Here is an 18,405-nt window from a genome sequence, read left to right as displayed (position 1 = left end):
CCTTGCTCTAAGGGGAGTTTTGCCTCTCTGGGACCTGAGCAAATTACGGGCCACTGATTCAGAATGTAGCCTTCTATTGTACTTCATCCTGAAGGATCCCCTCTGCCACTGAAATGCAGCCACCTCAGGGTGGTAGTCCATCAGACAGGAAGATCAGGGCTGCACAAAAAAGAGTGACATTCTTTAGCAAACTCATCACCTATGGCAAGGGCCCTGGGATGTGTCATGGTTGTGCAGAGCGGAAAGGACCACAGACTTACTCTCTATCCCATCACACCCACGTTGCACAGGGTTTGTTGATCAGGGTTTGTAGAGCAGGTGAGCTCCTCAGCAAGAGATGGGTACCTGTGAATTCTGAGATGGAAGCGTCTTCCCTGGGAATCCCCCTCAGGTAGCCGTGTCCCACGCCTCTCTCACCCCAGCATCTTCAGCAGCATCCCATGCCGAGAGCCGACCCATGGGTGTGCACCATTTATAATATAGCTCTGTGTAAACCCAGTGGGGTTCGCTCAACCTCTAGAGGAGAGGAGAGCATCTGAATGTAAACAGGCTACAGAGAAGCATGTCTCTGCTTCTGTGCTAATTATCCAGCTTTAGGAATAAACAGTAATTAAGGAACCTTCCCAAAGGGAGAAGAGAACTCCTGGGCTCTGTGCTGAGTCAGAGGAGAATTGGCTGTTTTGTGTATTTGTGTATATTTATAAATTATAATTGATTAGAAAGAAAATAAAGGATAGTTGCCCAGATGGATAGATAGATAGGAGACAGACAGAGCTGGAAAAAGATGACTGAGGGGAGACATGAGAACTTTCTGCAGTTGTTATGGGATCAGAGATCAGTAAATCTCATGTGCACAGGTAAACTCCTTCCCCTGATCCAACTCACCGCTAACCTGTCTATGCATCCAAGGATCACATCAGCCCTTTTTGCTACAGCATCACACTAGGAGCGCACAATGACTTTCTTGTGCACAGTGATCACTTAATCCATTTCAGTGTCCCTGCGTTCCATATTACAGTGCCCTAGTCTGTGAGTAGGGCCTGCATTCCCTGTTCCAAAAGGATACTTTTGCATTTGACTTTCTTAAAACATTTTGTTTGCATGGGCCCTGCTCACCAAATGTTCCAGATCAAATATTACACCTGCCTTGAATATTGTAGAGTCTTCATTTTATTATCCAAATGTTTTCCCCTACTAAATCAAATGCCTCAGAGAAATCAGTTTTACTGCATCTGCGCAGTTCCCTTGATGAACTGAATGTGTACTCTCATTAAAGGATTAAGTTGTTTTTTTTTGACAACACCTGTTTTCCATAATCCAAGTTGTTGACTGGCATTAATTATATTCCTAGACTTTTTAAAAACTAATCCCATACCAGCTTTTCCATTGTTTCCTAACCTTGTCAAATCATTTTTTTTAAACTTTCCCTTAAAAAAAAATACTTTACATTTAACACAGAAGTGTCCTGTATCTGCCTTTTCTTTTTGGTTTGCTCTGCTGCTGCCTGATTGCATACTTCTGGTTCCGAATGAGATGTGTGGTCATTGGTTAGTTCATACCTCTGGTGTTCATGACTCTAATCTTCTACAAGAGATGCTCTTTAACACCCTCCTAGATAGCTAATGGCCTGGAAAGTATTTCATTATCTCATGTGATATGAGTATCTCCTACGGCTTCTTTCCAAATGCAGAAAAAAATTTCTTGAACATATTTACCTTTTCTGCAACATTAACAAGTTTCCTTTCTCTGTCTAGTGACTGACCTAAAACTTTTCAATGATTTATTTTTATCTTAGTATACTTAATAACCTCTTTTTTCTTATCCTTAGTCATGCTAAACATGGATTTTTCCCTGATGTCTTTACAGACCCTTATCAGTTTTAATAAATTCCAATTTGTATTACTTACTGTCTATTTTCCCTTTCCCCACATGTGTAATATATTCCTTTCCCCCCCCACCAATTGCTACCTTCCCGTCACCACCTCCTTGACTGTGGAATCGTGGCTTTTTAGCTATCTAATAAACTCCTCTTAAATAACTCCCAGTTTTCATTCACACTTTTCTTTCTGAATTTCTTCCCATCAGTTTTGCTGAGAATTTTCCTCAGCTTCGGGGAATTACCCCTTTTGAAGAACTAAATATCTATAGATATTACTACTTGGGAACTGTTCTCTGTTTATCCATTTGAATGTAATCAGTTCAATTCTTTATTTTTCTCTCCTCTATCATATGCCCCCTTCTTTGTCTTTTCTCTAAACTAAACACTTTTCAGTCTGTCCGCATGTGGCAGCCTCCCCCATTCCCATAGCCTGTTTCAGAAATCCCCTTTCTATCTGCTATATCCTTCATACAGACTGAGAGACCAAAACTGAGCACATATCCAGAGCAGGTTATTCTCCAGCGTATTCCTTGGGCATCCAAACATTGTCCCTGTTTGGCTAGTGCTGTACAGCAGGTGTTTCTGTGGAGCTGCTATCAACGATGTTTTTTCCCTGACATGTGTCCTCGTTGGGATATTTCCCCCTGGCACATGACTTGGCAAAGGTTTCATTTTTACCACTCTCATATTTTGAGCAACCAGATAAACGTGGAACTCCATACAGCATGGACACTCTTGCCTGGGTTTCATTGCGTTAAGGAATAATGATTGATAAACTGTACCAATACATATATTTCCCGTTGGTACCCATGAAGGTTTCCCACACCATGACATGTAGGAATTATTAACCAATGGAGCTCCATTAAATATGGAATTGGCATTAGTAGGTTCAGTTGTTCATAATTTACTTCTCTGAATGATGTAAATCTCATTTTTCAGTGTGTGAAGAACGACCAATCTGTTTCACCCCTGAGAATAGCCTCCAGTAGTGCATGTAGTGTGTCATATTAACATTGTCTCTCCATCCAGGCATTTGTACTGTGGCCATCACCCTAGACTCTGGGTACATACAGGAAATCAGGGGAATGTACAGTACATGTAAAACACACCATTCTACTTCAGAGTTGGACACCTTCCCTCCTACTCCATGTCAGATTCCAACACAACCGACTTCACCAACCCCTCCACCTTCATCCTGCTGGGCATTCCTGGACTGGAGGTGGCCTGTGTCTGGATCTCCGTCTCCTTCTGCACCTTGTACACCATAGACATCTTGGGGAACTTCACCATCCTGTTCATTATGAAGAGGGAGCAAAGCCTCCATGGGCCCATGAACTATTTTCTCTGCATGCTGGTCCTATGAGGTTAATGATATTAATTTGGATAGTATGGGTTATAGGCTCACCAATTAATCTGAGCAGAATATAATAAGGTTCTTGCCCGAATCAGGCTACACATAATTTACAATGGACCCTTGGGGTATGACAGGAAGCTCACACTGAGACAAATATAGCCTTCAAGACTTTTATTTAGATACATGAAGTAATAATTAAATGGTGAAATAATTAGAGTTACAAAGTTACAATTTTATTGCTACTATTTAAAAGATACATATGGTGTTATATACTACAAATCTTAGGTTAATATACTCACTCCCTTCCTTGATAACCTGGAGGTAAGTGACACAGGACCAGCCTCACCTCTGATATTCCAAGAGAGTTCTGGTTCCTCACTTCTTGAGTGAGAGGTGCAGAGCTTAGAAGAAGCTAGGGCTAAGAGCTATCTAAGCTAACTTAGAGTTTTACTTAACAAACCGAGGGAAACCAAGCTTAGCCTTCTCTCCTTGGAACTTAGAAAGTTTTAAGAAGAACAAGTACAGGCTTTCCCTTTAACAAGGTGAGTTGCCTCTCTTATAGGGCACGGGTGCCTGAGCCCTCCTTCTATGCCCAAACTTCATTTCCTCACCCACAAAATTCCAGGGTCCATAGGCCGGTATGTTTGTACATATTGATGACATATATGTACAATATTAATGACACCCTGCTTCAAGCATCCTTTATCTATCTATGTTTAAGGTCACAGACATATATAGACCTTAGGCTTTAGCTCATCACCACCTATTTAGATGAAAGGTCCCGAACATGTGTATGTTGACATTATTATCTGAGTGAAAGGTCCCAGACATATGTAAGCCAACTTTTCTATCTGGGTGAAAGGTCCCAGACATAGATATGCTAACTTTGCCTTAGCTCAACATACAGGATATGGCCTGTAGGTGCCTTGCGTTACAACCAAACTATTTTAATATAAACCTATAAACCTATTACAATAAAACAAACACTTAAACTATAAGAAAACATATGTAGGCTAGTCCTATAGGCTACACTGTACATATCTACCCTGCCCAAAATTCTGCGCATCTTCTGGTTCAATTCCAGAGAAATAGATTTCAGTGCCTGCCTCACCCACCTGTACTTCATTCACTGCTTCTCAGGGCTGGAGTCTGGGATCTGCATGGCCATGGCTTTGATTTGCTGTATGGCCATCTGTGATCACTTTAGACATTGCACCACCCTGACAAAGCCTGTGGTGGCTAAGATCAGCCTGGACATGGTGCTGCATGGTGGCATGCTCATGCTGCCCTATTCCTTCCTGACCAGGTGGTGGCCATATTGCAGAACCAACATCATCCCCCACTCATACTGCAAGCACATAGCACTGAGATCCACATCAGTAGTCACTATGGCCTCTTTGTGGCATTTTTTTCACAAGTCTGGCAATGTGTCCTATACCCAGAACCTCAAGGCCATCTTCAGCCTCCCCACAAAGGATGCCCGGCTCAAGACTTTTGGTACCTGAGGCTCCCAGCTCTTTGTCATTTTAGCCTCTTACATCTCAGCTCTCTTCTCCTTCCTCAGGCACTGTTTTTGCCATAATGTGCCCCTCCATGTCCACATTCTCATTGCCAGCGTATACCTCCTGGTGCCCCCCCCATGCAAAATACCATCATCTATGGAGTCAAGTATCAGAGGGGTAGCCGTGTTAGTCTGAATCTGTAAAAAGCAACAGAGGGTCCTGTGGCACCTTTAAGACTAACAGAAGTATTGGGAGCATAAGCTTTCGTGGGTAAGAACCTCACTTCTTCAGAGGCAAGTCTCACCCATGAAAGCTTATGCTCCCAATACTTCTGTTAGTCTTAAAGGTGCCACAGGACCCTCTGTTGCTTTTTACATCTATGGAGTGAGGACCAAATAGATCTGGTTCAGGCTGCTCGGGCTCTTTACTCATAAAAGGACCTAAAGTTTTCTCCTGGTGCTCTGGCTGTCAGACTGAGCTCCATGCAGCGTTGGCTAGTGACATGGTGCTGGGCCCTCTTCCCTGAATCACTTGCTGGACAGTCAAGAAGAGATCAAATCATTCCTGACCCTATTGTGCTTGGGTCAGCATGACAGACTGGAGAATCCATCTCTGTGCAACACATAGTTTTGCCACTTTTTTGATAGCTGGTAATTGGACCCTTCATGCCCCACCCCCTTCTCCGGCTCTTCCCCCTAGCCCTCACTCCTGCTCTGCCTCTTCCTCTCACAGCCCTGTCCCTTTTGCTCACTCCTCCCCTCCCCTTCTCTGTCACTCGCTGGACCATCTCTGTGACACTCTGCACCAAAGCACCCCACATTTACCATGTTGACATAATTATGGTATGTTTGCTACAAATTATTCCTTGTGAGGTATCATTCGCAAAGACTTGATCTGCTGAACATTAATGCCTCATTGGGATGTCTGTGCTTCATTGTATGAGAAATTATGTACTCTTGCTATGTGAAAGTTACTCAAATCTGTTGTGAGGCTGGAAACACCCACAACCAGTCTTTCAGGTACAACAATGAACAGTGTTAATTGCTGACATCAACACCCATCCAGGGAAGAATACACTAACAGAAGAAATCTGTATAAGCAAGCCACCTCAGAGGGAGCACAGAGACAATGGAGAATGTTTGGCCACTGGAGGTGGACCCCCCACATCACATACATACATAGACTTTTCAGCAAGCTGGAAGAAACTATATCATCACTCGTCTTCACTCCCCCACATCTCAACTCCTGAAAGAAACTCTGGAAGACAAAGGACTTTGAATGTGGGAGGGGCATCTATTCTGTAAAGCAGATGCAGCTTGTGCCTCAAGAATCTGTAAGCCTACTTGTATCATCAGGATGAGATATCCAATCTAGTTTGTGTAAGACTTAGATTCTGATTTTGTTTCATTTCCTAGGTAGCCTGCTTTGATCTGTTTGCTATCACTTAACATCTATCCTTCTGTAGTTAATAAACATGTTTTATGTTTTATCTTAACCAGTGCGTTTTTGAGTGAAGTGTTAGGAAATCATTAACAAAGGCTGGTGCATATCTTCCCTACATCGAGTGGGGAACAGATTGTTTAATGAGTGTTCACGGTACAGATCCCTGTGCAAGGCAAGACAGTATAATTCTGAGTTTATACTTCAGTAGGGGTGCAAGTCTGGGGAGCTGAGAAATAGGCTAGGGCCTCCATCGTTGGGCCATAAATGCCGTAGGTAAAGCCCTCAGATAACTTAGTGGGGTGTGTAGCATCTCCTGCTGTCACATTGGGTAATAACAGGATGTGGAGGGGCTTGTTGTGTGTCACCAGCAGAGCAAGGGGAGAGGCCAGCCCATCTGAATAGTTAGGCAGCACAGTGGTTCCAACAGCTTCCAGGCTTCACTCTGGGGGTACATCCCATCACATTATCCACCCCCTACCAGCTGGGCTACCTCTGCTCCAGGGCTGGGATGGGAGCTGCTGAAGCCTGACAAGGAGCCTCCCTGTGAGTAGAACACTCTTCCGTTTAATGACCCAATGCCTCCCTCTGCCCTGCAGTAATGAGACACTGCCATATCCCATAAAGTAACTGAACCTTGGGCTTCTTTCCAGACAGCCAAATCAAATATGGTGAGGATTACGGAAAATCTTGTTCAGCATAAAAAAAGTTCTACCAATCGCAAAGGATCAGACACATTACCTCCCCCCCCCCAGGTCAATGAATATTTAAGATCTTACCCAAATACACACTTACAGACAATTCTTATTAAGTAAACTAAGATTTATTTAAAAAGAAAGAGTATTGGTTAAAAGATCATTATACATACAGACATGAATAGAGTTCTTATGTCAGTTTTATGATAGAGATGGTGAGCTTTAGAGTTGCAAATAGTCCTTTCAAAATTAATTCATGGGTTGAAGTCCAATGTCCAGTATCAGGGTGATCCAGAATGGAACTGGAGACCTCAAACTTGTGGCTTGAGCTTCCCCTGGTGAAGCTTAAGCAGATTTGAGAGAACAGGATCAGGGACCAAGCACTGGTAGGCTATGAATCTGAAGAATAGTTGCTTTGAAGTAGAATTACCTGTTTCCTATGTATACACAGGGAACTAGTTCCATTCATCAGCATAAGGTAATTATCCATTAAGGGGTTTATAGGCAGTTTTCTAGAAACTTGAAAGAGAAGTATAGATAATGAAATTATTACACCCAAGTTTTATTTAAATGTTAATATTTCATTTTGATCTTTGAATCAACCAATATAGCAACGGACATGGTCAACATCTAACAAGATATAAGTAAACACAATTAGTATTACCTCTAATTCTCTAACAACACAGGTTTGCGTTTCAAAGCTCTAGTCCTTTTACCATGGCTATATTAGCTACTTATAAGGAATAGCCCTAATTATCATTTATATACGTTTCCCTTATATCTTTTAAGGTTGAATTTGGATCAGTTAGTCTGCTAGTTGCATAACCCATTCTGACCCTGTGTCACATCTATCAACTCACCTTTGATAGTATGAACCATCAAGAGCCTTTTGTCTTTAGACTTTTCCTGTACTTTTCGCTCACACATCTTGTGCTAAGAGGCAGGAGGCCAAGGTGTAGGCATCTGTCTATAAATAGGTTTAATGACTCTAAGCACATAATGAGATCTTGCCCAGACAGAAGAAAGGAGTAATAGCATTCAAGATAAAATCAGTTTTCTCCAGCATCTCTGCAGAGAGGTGGATGTGGAAGGAATGGCTCCTCTTCAGAAAGGGGTACCGAGAGAGGGGGTGTTGGTCCAGACCTTTAAAAACACAGACTGGACAAGTCAGAAGAAGCTGGGGCACCAGCGTGGCAGAGGAGACTCGTTGGTTTCAGGGCTATGGCTGCAGCACAGAGACAGACTCCAACTGGGGGAGAAGCCAGGAGCTGCAGGAGGTGGCCCCTGGACACCCTATGGGGTTGTTACCAAAGAATGCTCCAGGTAGGTGAATATACTAAGGCAGGGAATGGTGTGCAGGTATTGCACTGTATTACCTAGAGCTGGGTATCTTTTGCACTGTCTAATGTAGGGGAATTGTTTTAGCAACCACTTTTTCAAGGCCTCAGCCTGATTGCTTTAACGGTCCTATGCCCTGAAAGAGAGAAACTGGAAGAAGGGACAGCTCTGGGAAGGGTGTGATGAAGCAATTGGAGAGTCTGGCGGGCTGGGCCAGAAACTAGTCTCAGGGCCTTGGCATGCAGGTCTCTGATCCCAAAGGGAGACTCTTGAATGCAATCTGCATCCTGAGAGTGGGCCTAGAAACCTAGAGCCAGAAGCAAGGCCTGAACTTGGCTCTGACTCAGGAAAGCTTAAAAGCACACATGGGTCCACCAAGCACAGCTGCCTGGCAGGTATCAATCCTTGGCAGTTTGAGTGGTGCTGTGAGAGCGAACATGGATCTGGTACACAGATTCTAGGGGACTGTGATTGGAAGGGGAGTGGGGCTGGTTGATCCCAAGCCTTTGGGGAGGTATCCACTAAATGTTCTCCTCACGCGAATGTGGCCCACTGTTCTCTGCCCTTAGTGTTTTCCTGAGTGCTTCAGTTCCTGAATTGATCCAGCCGGGTTCCCTGAAAGAAATGCTACCTGAATCAGGCAGTGCCGGCTTGGGGCCAGGGAGGGTTTTTTCTCTCCATTGGAAAGTGCTCCCCAGAATGCAAGAGGCAGGAAATCCCTGTTCTAGTGGATTTCATCTCAACTCTCTCTCTCTCTCTCTCTCTCTCTGCATTTTGGTCCATCTCCCCCTTTCCTTTGTATCTCCTCCCCCACACACACCTCCCCCTCTCTCTGCCACTTCTAATGTGCATCCCAATTTAGGTGCCGGTTACAAATGCTGAAGGCGCCGTTATTCCCTAAACTTCAGTGGAATTGCAGGTGTAGGGCTGTGAATCGCTGCATCTGAGAGCTGATTTGGGTGAGCATAAAGCAGTGTGCATTAGTCTTTGTATTAATCCAGGTAAAACTAATTCCCTGCCCATTACCATCAAGCAGCCTGCTGAGTGCAAACTGCCACCAGCTCTGTATTAACCTGTCTGGAGGGGTTGCTGGGCAGGTGGCAGCTTCATAGACTGGGCTGGAGGCAAGGGCATTTGACCAGTTCATCTTGTGTCTGTACTTTTCTAATAACTGTGCTGAGGGTCTTTCTTTGGAAAAATGAAGTTCCCTCCACATGGCAAAAGCTATGATAGGAGGAAGAGACATCATCACATGGTCTCACTACCCCCACAAGTTACCACCTTTTAACACCTTAGGAGCAAGGACTGAACTGGGGATGTGGTACCAGATTGAAGGGGTTTCTAGCCTGTGTATGGAAGATTGGTTGACTGTTTGTACCGTGAGGGTGAGACACGGCTTGATGCATGGTGTATAGAACTTTGATTGCAGTTTTGTTTTCCTAGGTAACCAACTTTGATCTTTCATCACTACATTATTACTTATAATCCCTTAAACTCCATCATTCTCTACTTAATACATCTGTTTTATTTTTTCTTCACCTAAAACAGTGTGTTGTTAGAAATGTTTGTTTGAGATCTGTAAGGGAAGTCTGCTCAGGAACAGGGGCTGGTGCATTGTCCTCTTCACATTATGGGAGGGGAGGACTAGGTAACAAACTCACACAGGTCAGGCTCTGAACCAGGGCAAGATGGTACAACTGTGGGGACTTATGCAAGGGAACTGGCTGGAATCTCTCTATTACTGGTTCACGAGTGGCTAGTGAAAGTATTCATGCAACTCTATCTGGGTGAGCCTTTGTCTGGGTTTTTGCAAGACCTACGGAGGATTGTGGGTTCTCACAGCCTCACAATGTGAGAGGGGGGCACAGATTGGCATGCAAGAGGGTTCAGCGGTTGCACCCCGGAGAAGTCCGCCACACCCACCAATGAACAAGTCCTTCTAGACCATTTCCCTCTTCTCATGCACTCAGTTACTGACTGAGAGACTGTGCTTATGGCAGAGAAGTCAGGACTCTACGGTTTTGTCTGTCATTCTCTCTGTGACCTTGGCCAAGTCACGTGTCCCTTTGCCTCTGTTTACCTATCTGTATATTGGGGATATGCTGAGAGTTTTGAAGATTCTTAAATGTAAGGTGCTGCACAGTATGATAACAGTTATTGATGAGAATTCCGTATCTCTGATCCCTTAACAAAAGCCCCGTGTAGCTGCAGAAAGTGTTAATGTCTCCCCTCAGTCATCTTTTCCATAACTGTCTATCTGCTATCTCCCCATCCAACCTGGGCATTTACAGGATATCAGACCCTATGAAGACATAGACATTATCCCTCGTTTTCTTTCCAATCAAGTACAATTGTTAAATATACACAAATACACAAGCAGCCAGTTCCTCTCTGACTCAGCACAGAGCCCAAGAGTTCTCATCTCCTTTTGGGAAGGTCCCTTATTTACTGTTTACACAGAGGTGCAGACATGGAAAGAGAGAGATTGGCTAGAGTATCTCCAGTTTCTGGCCTGTTTACAGTCAGATGCGCTTCTCCCTTAGAGGTTGAGCGAATCCCCCTGGGATTGCACAGAGCCATATTAAAAACAGAGCAGATGCCCGTGCCTTCTCTTGTTGTCTGATGATGCTGCAGATGCTGGGGTGAGAAAGGTGTGGGACTGCTACCTGAGGGGGATTCCCAGGGAAAACACTTCCATCTCGGGATTCACAGGTACTGCATCTCTTGCTGAGGAGCTCACCAGCTCCACAAACCTAATGTAATGGCTGTGGGGTGGGATAGAGTGTAAGTCTGTGGTCCTTTCTGCTCTGCACCCCCAGTAAACATCTCAAAGACCTTGGTATGTTTGATGAGTTTTATCCAGTATCACAGGTCAAAATATCACCTTTTGCTCTGGTTCCCCAGCTGGCTGATGGCCTCTGGTCCAAGGTGGCTGCATTTCAGTGAAGAAGGGATCCTTCAGGATGAAAGATTTCAGGGTAGCAGCCGTGTTAGTCTGTATCCGCAAAAAGAACAGGAGTACTTGTGGCACCTTAGAGAATAACAAATGTATTAGAGCATAAGCTTTTGTGGGCTACAGCATCCGAAGAAGTGGGCTGTAGCCCACGAAAGCTTATGCACTAATAAATTTGTTAGTCTCTAAGGTGCCATAAGTGCTCCTGTTCTTTTTCCAGGATGACAGGTGTTAGTAGATGTATAACATAAGGTCAAATTCTGAGACCGTGGCCCATAGTTTAGTAAAACCCCACTGAGGCAAAACTGCCCTTGGGGTAAGAACAGAGTAAAGACCTCAGGAGCCAGCTGTGTGTTAATGCACAAATACTGTTATCACCTCCTCTTGCATCTCAGGGCTCTGGCTGTTAATGGGGGAGGGGAGCTGTTAGCTGACTTTTATCTGTTCGCAAGGACGGGTTCTAGGGAACCTCACTGGAACAATGATAAGAATTTTTCAACATGGACAAGACATCTTCTCTGCTAGTTTCATTCTAGAAGTCAGCTGAAATTTTATCGCCGAAACTTAAAAAAAAAAAAAATCAGCCTGAAGCAGACACCCAGCACGGGAAATTTCAGTCCAAATGCTTAATGTTTGGCAAACGTATGAGCAATTGAATATGAGGTCTCATAATTGAAGGTGTCAGACAGCCTTAACTGAAGTTGCTGCCACCAGCACCACCCACAATGGCAATCTATTTGTGAGTCCTATTCACTTAAGCTCTTTGTTCATGTCTGTAGCAAGGAGTTCCACAGGCCAAATATATATTATGTAAACAATGTTATTTGATCAATGTTATATGTTCAGACTTTCAATGTCATAGAGTGTTCCCTTATACACCAATGCTAGAAGTCTAAATAATAAAATGGGTGAACTAGAGTACTTCGTATTAAATGAGGATATTGATATAATAGGCATCACCGAGACTTGGTGGAATGAGGACAATCAATAGAATCTGGTAATACCATGGTGCAAAATATATCAAAAGGATAGAACAGGTCATGGAAATGGGGAAGTGACATATGTGAAAGAAAGTCTAGCATAAATGAAATAAAAATCATGAGTGAATCAAACTGTACCATAGAATCTCTACGGATAGAAATTCCATGCTCTAATAATAACAATATAGTGGTAGAGATATATTACAGACCTCCTGATCAGGATGGCGATAGTGAATGTGAAATGCTCAGAGAGATTTGAAAGGCTATTGAAATAAAAAGCTCAATAATAATGGGGGATTTTAATTATCCCCATATTGACTGTGTACATGTCAGCTCAGGACGAGATGCAGTTGACACATTAAATAACTGCTTCTTGGATCAGCTGGTCCTGGAACCCACCAGAGGACACCAATTCTTTATTTAGTCCTAAGTGGAGCACAGGATCTGGTCCAAGAGGTGAATATAGCTAGACCGCTTGGTGATAGTGACCATAATATAATTGAATTAAATATCCCTGTGGCAGGAAAAACACCACAGCAGCCCAACACTGTAGCATTTAATTTCAGAAAGGGGAACTACACAAAAATGAGGAGGTCAGTTAAACAGAAATTAAAGGGTACAGTGCCAAAAGTGAAATCTCGGCATGCAAACTTTTTAAAGACACCATAATAGAGGCTCAACTTGAATGTATACCTCAAATTAAAAAAAAAAAAAAAACAGTAAGAGAAGCAAAAAGGAGCCACCGCGGCTGAACAAAAAAGAGAAAGAAGCAGTGAGAGGCAAAAAGGCATCCTTTAAAATGAGGAAGTTAAATCCTATTGAGGAAAATAGAAAGGAGCATAAACACTGGCAAATGATGTTTAAAAATACAATTAAGAAGGCCAAAAAAGAATTTGAGGAACAGTTAGCCAAGCACTCAAAAAGTAATATCAGGAAGCCTGCTAAACAACCAGTGGGGCACTGGACAATTGAGGTGCTAAAGGAGCACTCAAGGACAAGAAGGCCATTGTGGAGAAACTAAATGAATTCTTTGTATCGGTCTTCATGGCTGAGGATGTGAGGGAGATTCCCAAACCTGATCCATTCCTTTCACGTGCCAGATCGGAGCAACTGTCCCAGATTGAGGTATCATTAGAGGAGGTTTTAGAACAAATTGATAAATTAAACAGCAATAAGTCACCAGGACCAGATGGCATAAACCCAAGAGTTCTGAAGGAACTCAAATGTGAACTTGCAGAACTATTAACTGTCGTCTGTAACCGATAATATAAATCAGCTTCTGTACCAGATAACTGGAGGATAGCTAATTTGACACCAATGTTTAAAAATGGCTCCAGAGGTGATCCTGGCAATTACAGACATGTAAGCCTGACTTCAGTAGTGGGCAAACTGGTTGAAACTATAATAAACTACAATATTGTCAGACATATAGATGAACATAATTTTTTGAGGAAGAGTCAATATGGTTTCAGTAAAGGGAAATTATGCCTCTCCAATCAGTGGATATAGTGTACTTAGATTTTCAGTAAGCCTTTGACAAGGTCCCTCACCAAAGGCTTTTAAGCAAAGTAAGCTGCCATGGGATAAAAGGGAAGGTGCTGTCATGGATTGGTAACTGTTAAAGGATGGGAAACAAAGGGTATGTATAAATGGTCAGTTTTCAGAATGGAGAGAGGAAAATAGTGGTGTCCCCCCGGGATCTATTCTGGAACCAGTCCTATTCAACATATTCATAAATGACCTGTAAAAATGGGTAAACAGTGAGGTGGCAAAATTTTCAAATGATACAAAATTATTAAATTACTAAATTACAAAATTACTAAAGATAGTTAAGACCCAGGCACACTTTGAAGAGCTACTAAATGATCTCTCAAAACTGGGTGACTTGGCAACAAAATGGAAGATGAAATTTAATGTTGATAAATGCTGTAATACACAGTGGAAAGCATAATCCCAACTCTACATGTACAATTATGGGGTCTAAATTAGCTGTTACCACTCAAAAAGGAGAGCTCAGCGTCATTGTGGATAGTTCTCGGAAAACATCCACTCAATGTGCAGTAGCAGTCAAAAAAGTAATCAGAATGCTTGGAATAATAAAGAAAGGGATAGATAATAGGACAGACAATACTATATTGCCTCTATATAAATCCATGGTATGCCCACATCCTGAACACGGTGTGAAGATGTGGTCACCCAATCTCAAAAAAGTTATATTGGAATTGGAAATGATTCAGAAAAGGGCAACAAAAATTATTAGGGGTATGGAATGGCTTCCTTATGAGGACAGATTAATAAGACTGGGACTTTTCAGCTTGAAAAGTGACAGTTAAGGGGAGATATGATTGAGGTCCATAAAATCATCACTGGTGTAGAAAAAGTAGATAAGGAAGTGTTGTTTACTCCTTCTCATAACACAAGAACTAGGGGTAGGGTGACCAGAGGTCCCGATTTTATAGGGATAGTCCTGATTTTTGAGTTTTTTTCTTATATAGGCTCCTATTATCTCCCACCCCTGTTCTGATTTTTCACATTTGCTGTCTGGTCACCCTAACTAGGGGTCACCAAATTAAATTAATAAGCAGCAGGTTTAAAACAAATAAAAGTAAGTATTTCTTCATACAATGCACAGTCAACCTGTCGAACTCCTTGCCAGAGGATGTTGTGAAGGCCAAGACTATAACAGGGTAACTCCACACCAAGCAAACAGGAAGGGGAATTTCAAAATTCCTGGGCCTTTAAAGGGAGAAGGGTGGAAGGTGTCTATCTGGATGCACGGAAGCGGAGTTCAAACTTCTGACCAGAGTGGTCAGGATGGGCATTGTGGGACATTTTCTGAAGACCTATTGCTGTGATAAAATCAATTGCAAATGTCTACACTGGCACTTCGGTGACAAAACTTACAACTCTTGCCAAGATAGTTTTATTGTGTCACTGAAACTGCTCAGTTCCATCATCAAAAGTGGCTTTGCAGAGTGTACACCTCCACTGTTTCTTCACCAAAAGCTGCCTTTTGGTGAAAAAAATTGGCAGTGTAGAAAAGGTCTAAGAAAGAGTGATGGATAACCAGTATCCACACTCATGTTTCCTGCTGGTGTCTATTATGGTTTCCCACACCATGACATGTAGTAATTATTGAAGCACAGAGCACCATAAAATATGCAATTGGCATTAGTATGGTCAGTTCTCCCTAATTCTTATCTCTGAATAATGAAAATGTTGTTTTTCAATGTGTGACGATCAACCAGTTTGCTTCACCCATGAGAATATCCCCCAGTAGTGCACGTAGTGTCTCATATTAACAATGTCTCTCCATCCAGGCATTTGTACTGAGACCATCACCCTAGGCTTGGTCACATACGTGAAATTGTGGGAACATATGGTACATCCAGGAGACATTGTTGTGCCTCAGAGTTGGACACCTTCTCCCCTACTCCATGTCAGATTCCAACACAACCGATTTCACCAACCCCTCCACCTTCATCCTGCTGGGCATTCCTGGCCTGGAGGTGGCCCATGTCTGGATCTCCATCCCCTTCAGCACCATGTACGCCATTGCTGTCTCGGGAAACTTCACCATGCTGTTCATTGTGAAGAAGGAGCCGAGTCTCCATGAGCCCATGTACTATTTCCTCTGCATGCTGGCCGTCACTGACCTGGTCCTGTCTACGTCCATCCTGCCTAAAATGCTGAACATCTTCTGGTTCAATTCCAGGGAAATAGATTTCAATTCCTGCCTCACCCAGCTGTACTTCATTCACTGCTTCTCAGCAATGGAGTCTGGGATTTTTGTGGCCATGGCTTTGGATCGCTATGTGGCCATCTGCCATCCCCTGAGACATTCCACTATCTTGACAAACCAGGTGGTGGCCAAGATCGGGCTGGCCGTGGTGCTGCGTGGCAGCATGCTCATACTGCCCTATCCCTTACTGGCGAGGCAGTGGCCATATTGCAAAACCAACATCATCCCCCACTCGTACTGCGAGCACATAGCCGTGGTGAAACTGGCCTGCGCAGACATTCGCATCAGTAGTTACTACAGCCTCTCTGTGGCATTCTTTGTGATCGGTTTGGATGTGTTTTTTATCACTGTGTCCTATACCCAGATCCTCAGGGCCATCTTCAGCCTCCCCACAAAGGAAGCTCGGCTGAAGACTTTTGGGACCTGTGGCTCCCACCTCTGTGTGATCTTAACCTTTTACATCCCAACTCTCTTCTCCTCCCTCATGCACCGTTTTGGCCACAATATGCCCCTGCATTTACACATTCTCATTGCTAACATGTATCTCCTGGTGCCCCCCATGCTAAACCCCATCATCTACGGAGTGAGGACTAAACAGATCCGGGACAGGCTGCTCTGGCTCCTTACTCATAAAGGCACCTAATATTTTCTCGTGGTGCTCTCGCTCTCACACCAAGCAGAGCTGGCTAGTGACATGGTGCTGGACCCTCTTCCCTGAATCACCTACTGGACAGTCAAAGTGACATTAATCGTTTCCTGGCCTTACTGTGCTGTTTCAGCATAACAAACTGGGGAATCGGTCTGCATAGAACTCATTAACCTCATAGGGTTGCCTCCTTTCTAATTTCTGGTAACTGGATCCCTGAGGTCCTGCCCACTTCTTTACCAAGGTCCCGCCCCTATTGCTCAATCCTCTCCTCCCCTCCCCCATCACTCGCTGGATCATGACCATCCCTCACCCTCCTTGATGCATGGGCACTTCCAAGAGCTAATTAGGCTATTGAAATCTTATGTTTTTAGCAGATAACGTAGCAATTAGCTGACAGGAATAATGTATCACATTCCTATATACAAGTAATAAAATTAAATTAATAATCCACTTATTCAGCTCTAATACTAACCTGTTCTCACATCTTTTGGCTAGTCACTTAAGGACACTGATTAGGTTTAAACATTTAATGTATATTCTTACTTTGTTACTATCTCTGCACAGAGAGAGAGACCCCATCAGGCCTCCTGGGTTCTCTCTCAGCTCTGGGAGGAGAGTGGGGTACAGTAAGTTAAGGCAGAGGGGCAGATACATCTGGGGTCTATATAACATCAGATTGGCCATACTGGGTAAGACAAATGGTCTATCTAGCCCAGTATCCCATCTCACAACGGTGCCCAATACCAGGTGCTTCAAAGGGAATGAACAGAACTGGAAACTTCTGAGTGATCCATCCCCTATTGTACTGTCTCAGCTTCCGGCAAACAGAGGCAAGGGGCACACAGAACATGGTGTTGGCTCCCTGGTTAATATCTATTGATGGACCTACCTTTCATTAACTTATCTAGTTCTTATTGGAACCCTGTTATAGCTTTGGCCTTCACAACATCACCTGGAAAAGTGTTCCACAGGTCAACTATGAAAAAATATTTCCTTTTGTTTGTTTTAAATCTGCTGCCTATTAATTTCATTGGCTGACCCCTAGTTCTTGTGTTATTTGAAAGAATAAATATCATTTCCTTATTGAATTTTTCCAAACCAGTCACGACTTTACTTACACTCTCATATCTCCCCTTAGTCATCTCTTTTCAAAACTGAAAAGGCCTCATCATTTTAATCTGTCCTCATTTGGAATATCATTTTCGATCAATTAGCCTGCTAGTTGCATAAACCTTTCTGATCCTGTGTCATAACTAGTAACTCACATTTGATTATATGAATTATCTGTACACTTATGTCTTTTGGCTTTTACTATACTCTTTGCTCACACTCCTTGTGCTAAGGGGCAGGAGGCTAGGGTGGAGGCATCTGTCAACAAATAGGTTGGTCATTAAAGACACTCAGCGCATAATGAGAATTGCCTGAACAAAATAAAGAAGTAACTGCATTCCAAATACAACCATTTTTCTTCTGCTTCTCTGTGGAGGGGCGGGAATGGAAGGAATGGAACCTCCCCAGAACAGGTAACAGAGAGAAGATGGGTTGGTCCAGCCCTTCAAAAACACAGCGACTGGATGAGCCAGAAGAAACTGGGCCAGGAGAGAGGCACAAGGGTGGCAGAGGGGACTCTTTGGCTGTGGCTGCAGAAGACAGACAGACTCCAGCTAGAGGTGAAATCATGACTTGAAGGAGATTGACTCTGGACATTCAAGAGGGCTGTGACCAAATCCCAAAGAATGGTCCAGGAAGGTGGGAACGCTGAGGCAGGAAATTGCATGTAGGTGTTGCGTTGTCTTTACCTAGATCTGGTATCTCTTGTGCTGTCCAAATTAGAGAAATTGTTTTATCAACCCCTTTTGCAAGCCCGGTGTCT

At 43.4% G+C, this 18,405-nt stretch overlaps 1 protein-coding gene across 1 annotated transcript; it reads left to right on the top strand.

The window, feature by feature from the left end:
- Positions 1-15,572: 15,572 nt before the first annotated feature.
- Positions 15,573-16,526, top strand: LOC117872951 (olfactory receptor 52M1-like). The gene has a single exon (XM_034761837.1). The coding sequence runs from the start codon at positions 15,579-15,581 to the stop codon at positions 16,524-16,526; it is 948 nt and encodes a 315-aa protein (XP_034617728.1). The 5' UTR covers positions 15,573-15,578.
- Positions 16,527-18,405: the final 1,879 nt, after the last annotated feature.

Source organism: Trachemys scripta, chromosome 1, assembly GCF_013100865.1.
Source record: "Trachemys scripta elegans isolate TJP31775 chromosome 1, CAS_Tse_1.0, whole genome shotgun sequence".
In the NCBI taxonomy this organism is placed as follows: domain Eukaryota; kingdom Metazoa; phylum Chordata; order Testudines; family Emydidae; genus Trachemys; species Trachemys scripta.
Note: the sequence above shows the minus strand (reverse complement) of the source record. Positions and strands in the feature narration are given on the sequence as shown.